This window comes from Nematolebias whitei, chromosome 1 (genome assembly GCF_014905685.2).
Source record: "Nematolebias whitei isolate Nwh7 chromosome 1, NemWhi1, whole genome shotgun sequence".
Classification (NCBI taxonomy): domain Eukaryota; kingdom Metazoa; phylum Chordata; class Actinopteri; order Cyprinodontiformes; family Rivulidae; genus Nematolebias; species Nematolebias whitei.
This window is the reverse complement of record NC_056498.1, coordinates 66966445-66973335: the sequence shown is the minus strand read 5'-3', so window position 1 is coordinate 66973335 and position 6891 is coordinate 66966445. Positions and strand designations below refer to the sequence as shown.

The window sequence follows — 6891 nt, the reverse complement described above, 5'->3', positions numbered from 1 at the left end:
GGGGGAACAGATTTTCACGGGGGAGCAGAATTTCGCACAAGACCGGATCTCTTCAATGATACCTTTTAAAATGTGTTTATATCATTATACCTACTTTTAAATGCTGTTCGTATAGTATTTTCTCCGTTATTTAATAAGCTTATTTTCTGTCTTTATGGTGTATTATACAGATTTTAATTTAGCTATTTCTTATTAATTTATAAACGAATAAAATGCTGTTAATGAAGAGGTCATGTTTGTTGCTGTTTGTTTCACGTCGGATAGCAAAACGGCCGGACTACGTCCACAGCGTTCAACGTCTTACGTCATTACGTCTTCATCTCGAATCTGGTTGGTCATTCTCTTAAAGGGAAAAAAACACTAAAGGCTGTGATTGGTTTGCGCCTTTTGCGCACGTATTTCAAACGAGCGGCTGCAACCGGTCGCGCGGATTTTTCATCTGAAGAGAATTTAAGTCTCACATAGAAGCTGGCTGCCGAAATTTAGTTGTTGGCTGAAAAGTGGAAATTCCTTGTAAATACTGATATCAAAAATTTTAGGTGAGTATGTTCTTGCAGCGTCTTCCTAACTTCAAACTGTGAAGCTATTAGCATAGTACTTTTTCGTTTTTCAAAACAACGTTTTTATCCGGGTTGCATTTACGTTCAGTCGATTTTGAGGCGTTAAATACAAGTCGTGGCAAATAAACTTTAGCTGTTAATGGTTTTTGGGCAGAGTGGTTGTCCAAGTCGACGTAAAATAACTTCACCGCGGTTCCAAGTCGGGCTTAAAGCTGTCAAGGTTAGCATGTTAATTGCCGGCTAATTGTGTACAGAATGCATTTGTTCAAATGTATGCTGGTCTATCCTTACTCCGTTAACTTAAAATATGTTTTATTATAAAACGATAAGTTTAAATTTAACATGCAAATTGACCATCGCGTCACCAACTTTGCGCCAAAGACGTATCGCGCCAAAACTGTTACCTAATAGTACTACTATTCTCTTTGGAACATGTTTTACGTAAGAGTTTTCGATTTCTGTCCATGTGTACGGTTAATATGGTTATAAGACCAAATGTAACTTTATTTCACGTCATAAAATTTGGGATAGCTTATTCAGAATGCTAAAAGGAAGTCATGTTTCCTGACATGCTTCAGCCACATTTACAGATCGGTTTATTTATAATGCACTGCACAGAAACATTCACATACATAAAAATCAGTTCATAACAATATTTACAACACTAAACTTACAATGTCTCTGAAGACACTTCTTCTTTTGGACTAGTAACTCAGTTTGAAATGTTGGTTTTACTGTTTTTATTTGTTTTATTGTTTTTACTGTTTGCAGTTTTATGATTTTTGGTAGTTCATTACTTTTATGGTATCTGTTAGATGCGTACAGCACTTTGGCCAACAGTGTTGTTTGTAAAATGCTTTATAAATAAAGTTGTATTGTATAATCCCTGTTCTGTGTTCTTTTGCAGAACTACACAAGCTGTTCGGTCAGTGCACAAGTTTTATTGTAAAGGAGTTGCCATGAAATGTCCTGTTTTTGACAATAGTAAGAAGGACAACACCATGGAGGAAACCTTTGCTGTTGCACAAGAGTCCAAGGTGATGCAACTAAAGGTTTCTCCAATTAAAGAGACAAGCCCCACCAAACCTCAGAGTTCATCCAAAGAAGTGACAACGGTGTTACTCTCAGCCAAGAACAACACCAGTACAGTTCACAACAAAGAAAACAACTCTAGAAGAGATCCAGGGACACTGGATGACTGCTTAGAAGACAGTGGCTATTTATCTTTGCAGAACAGTCATATTGACCTTAATGTAGAGTTGGAGGATACTCACACACAGGGGAAACTTACTGAAGAGCTGTATTCTGCCACAACACATCAAGAAAGGACTATTTTATCAGATAAATCCCCCTCTAAATGTCAAAGTAAGGCTAAGGCCAGCCATCCATTGCTTCTGGACATTGCTGCTACTCCTGTGGATCATTCTAAAAGGAAAACTGCAGTGCTATCATCCACCCCCTCCAACCAACATGGCAACCCCAATTTACCCATCTTGAAGTTTCAGCAGGACGTGTGTGAAGAGCTTGCTAAGAACTTCAAAAAGAATAAGAAGTAAGCTTTTGTTATTTTAGTTTTGAGAATGTATCACTCATTATGACTTCTCGTTTCACAAATAATTGTTTTGTTTTCAGTGTTTCATACTTTAGGCAAATTTCTAACAAGGGGGAAAATGTCTTGTTTTTTAGGTATGACTGGAGCATCATCCAAGAGGTTGCAAATGAGCATCTTTTGGATCGGGTGATTGGACGCCACATGGGCTTGGAGTACGTTGATATGTTTACATATTTGCTGTCCAGGAACATGAAGAGGATCTTAAACGACATCCTGGGTCTGCTAGGAGATCTAGACCTCATTAGGTAAATTTAAAAAATCAGTTGAGACATTTTTATGTTTGGTGACATACAACATTGACTCAAATATCAACGTTCGTGCTTAAAACTCGGGTAAAAATATAGTCCAACAAGGTTAATTCAGGTCCTCTGGACGGCTTCTTTTTGTTGAAACGTTTCATCTTTCATCCAAAAGACTTCATCAGTCCGAGGAGCCACAACAAACTCAGAACTTGAGCTCTTTGACTCAAATAGTAATGCAAAGATCTTGCACAATACGCAGTGCTCAGAGTATGTGGTACAAAATCACTACATTTTAGTTCAATCTATGTAAAACTGAATTATCACCATCTATGTTTTCTAGAGTCAGTTGACGAGTGGCCATCTTGACCCACTTGTAATAGTCCTGTCCTAGCTGTAAGTAAGCTGTTGGGGGAAGAATCAGTTTTGTTGTGCGTTTCCTTGACTGATGAAGCCTTCTGGACCGAAGGCGAAACGTTTCAGCACAAAAAAAAAGAATAAGTCCAGATGACCTGACTGAAAAATGTTGGATTGTATACCTGGATTATTGAGCATGGACTTTATTGTTAGTCCTGTCCTAGCTTTGGTGTGGTTCTAAGAGTCATTCACACAACTTGTACTCCAAAAGCTACTCGCTGCACAAGTTCTTTGTTTATGCTTCAGCGTGAACTGTTAGAAGTCAACCCTGGTTGTTTTTTTATACCTCTAACCACTGAATAGGTTTTTATTAAACCTTTTAAAAGTAATGATTAACGGAGTTGATTCAACATAGCCACTACAGCTAATCCACATCAGTCAAACCAATAAAAGCTATTTCAAAGACACTGAGCTATCATTTAATGTGGTCCAAAGAGATTGTGCGCTGATTGATTGACAGTTATAAAATGGATGTGATACCCGCCGGGTGATGTGCATTCCTTCAATGAATCCAAGGCCCTGACTTGTCTGTACTGCGTGTGATAGTCTGATTTTATTCATGTTTTTTTTATTTTTTTATTGCAGTTGTAAGAAAGTAAGCAGAACATGGAGAAAAATAATCTGCGAGGACAAAGCCGCTGTAAGAAGGTGTCAGCTAGCCGAGCAGCAGCTCAGGGTAAGAACCACTAAAACCAGTGGGAAACCCTTGTGCACATTTCATTTCATGTTTTTTTAATTATGTTTTCTTTTTAATCTTTAGGAGTCTAGCAGCTCTCTGAGGTCCTGTGGTCTGACTAGAGATGTAGCTGTGTCCAGGGTGGTACTGTCCTGCGTGCAGACTCTGGCCTCTTCGAGCACGCCATCGTCATCCTCTTTCAACCAAAGCAGCAGAAACGTTAAACGCGCGGCTAACTCACAAAAAGGCAGCAGCTCTCAGTGTTCTCGCTTCAATGAGTACGCACAGGTGGGCTTATTTTATTTTATTTACGTTTTTATTCTCATTCTAACAAAGTTGCTGGTACACAGATTTCCGTCTTTAACAAGCATGTTTTGTTCTCCTGTCCAGGCTGCCAGTCGTCTGAAGCAGCACGAGTCTCTGCGTCAATGCAGGCGATGCGGCTCACCAGCGATCCATTTGCCTGAAGTTCAGAGGGCAACATGCACTCGCCCCAGCTGCCTTTTTGACTTCTGCACCTGCTGTCAAGAAGCTTTTCATGGCTCAACCCCCTGCCGAACAGTACAACCCAAATCGCGCTTTACCTCCTGCAAGACGTCCTCTATCCTCCCCGGTAGCGCTCGCAGCAAAAGAAACCTCAGACGCTTGTGATGAAGGATTAATTTGTGTTTTATTCTGACTTTTTTAATGGTGTTTCTGCAACAGCAGTGTTTCCAGTGACTCAAATTGAACCGTGAGCAACTTTTCAGAAGCTCGTTGTGGAAATGGCATCAATATTTGTGCTTTCTATTAAAAAAAAAAAAAAAAGAAGAAGAAGAAATGGAACAGAACCGTTTCCTGCTGAACTGTGTATCAGAGGAGTGAAGCACTTAATGCACTGCTGCAGTTACCAGGATCAAACTTTTGCTGCCTGTGAGAGACATAAACTTACTCCAGCACAAAAGATTCAGGAACTAATGAGTTTTCAGTTGTACAGGTTTTTTTTTTATTGTTTTTTAAAATGTGTCTCTGCTTTTATATATCTTTTATCTTAGACCTTTTTTAAAATAAACATTCTTGTGCTTTTGTTTAGTTTTATTGTTTGTGTATAATTTGAATCTGTAAATACACAATTTCATAAACCAGATCTTGTTTCTTTGTGATTTTTCATCTAGTTTGATCCAAAAACTCAGCTTTCCAGATGGGAAGTACCATTTTTCATTCCTATGTTGTAGGAAAATGTTTTTTTAAGAGAGTAATGTTGACTTGGTGACATTTCACAAGAATGAGGAGTGTGGTCACATTTGAAATAAAATCAAACACCTTTGGAAATCTTCCTGATAGGGTTGTAGAACTGATCTGGTGTGTATTTCGTTGCATTGTTCAAGCTTGCGTTATCTTAAATTGGCTTTACAGTCACCTTTTTTTCCCCATCTCTGTTATTCTTGCAGAGATATATGAGCGCCTGTTTTTCCAGTTCAAACAGGCTGATCGGGTTCAACCTTTTAAAGTTTATTTCAGGATTTCCTTTTTACCTGGTTTCTTTTGACTGCTCCCTTCTTCAGGGGTCACCACAGCAAAAACTTGCATGAAAGATTTGGCAGTTGTTTTATGCTGGATGCCTTCCTGACAATCTGGGTTTGAACCCACAACCTGAGACTTACAAGATGTAGGCACTGAGCTACCCCAGCCCCTTTCTACTTTTGTACATGAAAAACTCAGTTTAATGCTTCACTAGATAAGATAGAAAGGTGCCATACAAGTAAGTCCATTTACCGTGCAGCATGACAAGCCCACCTCCCTGTACTGGTTGATGTGCATGTTGCTCCATGAAGGACACTCCGTGCGCAAGGCTGCCCAGTGTTAGTCCACCACCTCGGCTCAGACCAGAACTAGGCCAAGCCCTGCTGTGGTCTGTCCCTTGCAGCCCTCAGGATCTGGGTCACACTGAGTCCAGATCAACTGCAGTCCAGGAACTCATCAACTTGAAGGATAAGTTCAGCTTCAGGATTATTTGCGACTTTCCTGCCAGTTCTGTGAGTTTAATACCGGTATATAGTTTAGATTTGTGTTGCAAAATTTCCCCTCCATTTTGGCAGAAAGCAGTGGCTGGAAGCACTGTTGGTTTCTGGGTAGTGTAGTCCTTTGTACTGGCCTTACTGCTTAATAAAAGAAAACTACAAAATGGCACCTATCCAAAGTTGTTGTGTTTTTTTGGGTTAACTTTTTATCTCGTACTGTTCCAATCACGTGAGTAAAACAGGTGTTCTGTCGGTTAGTGATATGTAAGCCATATTGCTCAAAACCTTTGCATAAATGTAACTTAACTATTTTAAATGTTGGGTTCATGTAGAGCTACCAGCAATGTTCCACCTGATGATGGAGCGTCAAATCATAGTCCTCAACTCATTCGCCCAGTCATCTAATGGGTCTATGTGAAGATCATGTCATCTGGCAGTGAATTTGAACTGGTAAGTTGTAGATGAAATTGGGTTGTTGTTGTTGGGTTGTTGTTGTTGGTGAGTTGCTCTAGATTTCATGTCTTGCTGTTTCTTTTTTTTTTTTCCTTCTTCACTCCTATAGCACTTTTTACCTGGAGTACTGTTGGAATTCCAAAAAGGGCTTTTCAGCGTTTCAATCGATCCCGGATGACAATTTTTGCCCAGGAACTGGCGAAAATACCAGCATGCCAGCACGTTCCAAAAGTGCAGGCCATAACCGATAAGTCGTTCTCCCCCAAAAAATCTGTCATGACCAGTCGGCTTGCAGTAGTATTTCTGACAAAATTATAATGGGTTTTTATTTTATTCATTATTTTTCTAACAGATGCAGTCATTGAAGAGTTTACTGGAACAACAGTTTCCGAGGTGTGCGCCGCAATCAGACGCAAGTGCAACAACGAACACTTCAATAAAAAAGGGTGAATAAATATTTTTGGGACTCATCCAACCATCATCTTACCACTTCCTTTTTTTGATCATATATATGTATGTATATATATGTAGATATACGTATATATGTATGTATATGTATATATACGTATATATGAATGTATATGTATAAATATATATGTATATTATATATATATATGTATATATAAATGTACATATATATACATGTATGTGTATATATATACACACAGAGTGGGACGAATGCGGGTGGGGGCAGGTGTGGGTGATTCACCTACCCCACCTACATTTTTTTTTTATGTTGTCTGTACAAGGGCTTGAACCGGCGGTATTCCAATCACAGGCCCAACTTCACTAACCTCTGCTCCACCACTCCGAACCACAGACATATATATATGATGATGTATTGAGAACTCATCCTAGGGCTTATGATGATATTGACCTGGATGTCAGGTAAAAAAAAAAATAAATAAATAAAAAAAAAAAAAAAAAAAAAAAA

The 6891-nt window shown here is 39.0% G+C and overlaps 1 protein-coding gene across 1 annotated transcript; it reads left to right on the top strand.

The window, feature by feature from the left end:
• The first annotated feature begins 1519 nt into the window (after positions 1 to 1519).
• On the top strand, positions 1520 to 4155 carry fbxo5 (F-box protein 5). Its single transcript, XM_037697874.1, has 5 exons — positions 1520 to 2112; positions 2247 to 2417; positions 3414 to 3504; positions 3589 to 3792; positions 3895 to 4155. The coding sequence occupies exons 1-5, from the start codon at positions 1520 to 1522 to the stop codon at positions 4153 to 4155; spliced, it is 1320 nt and encodes a 439-aa protein (XP_037553802.1).
• Positions 4156 to 6891: the final 2736 nt, after the last annotated feature.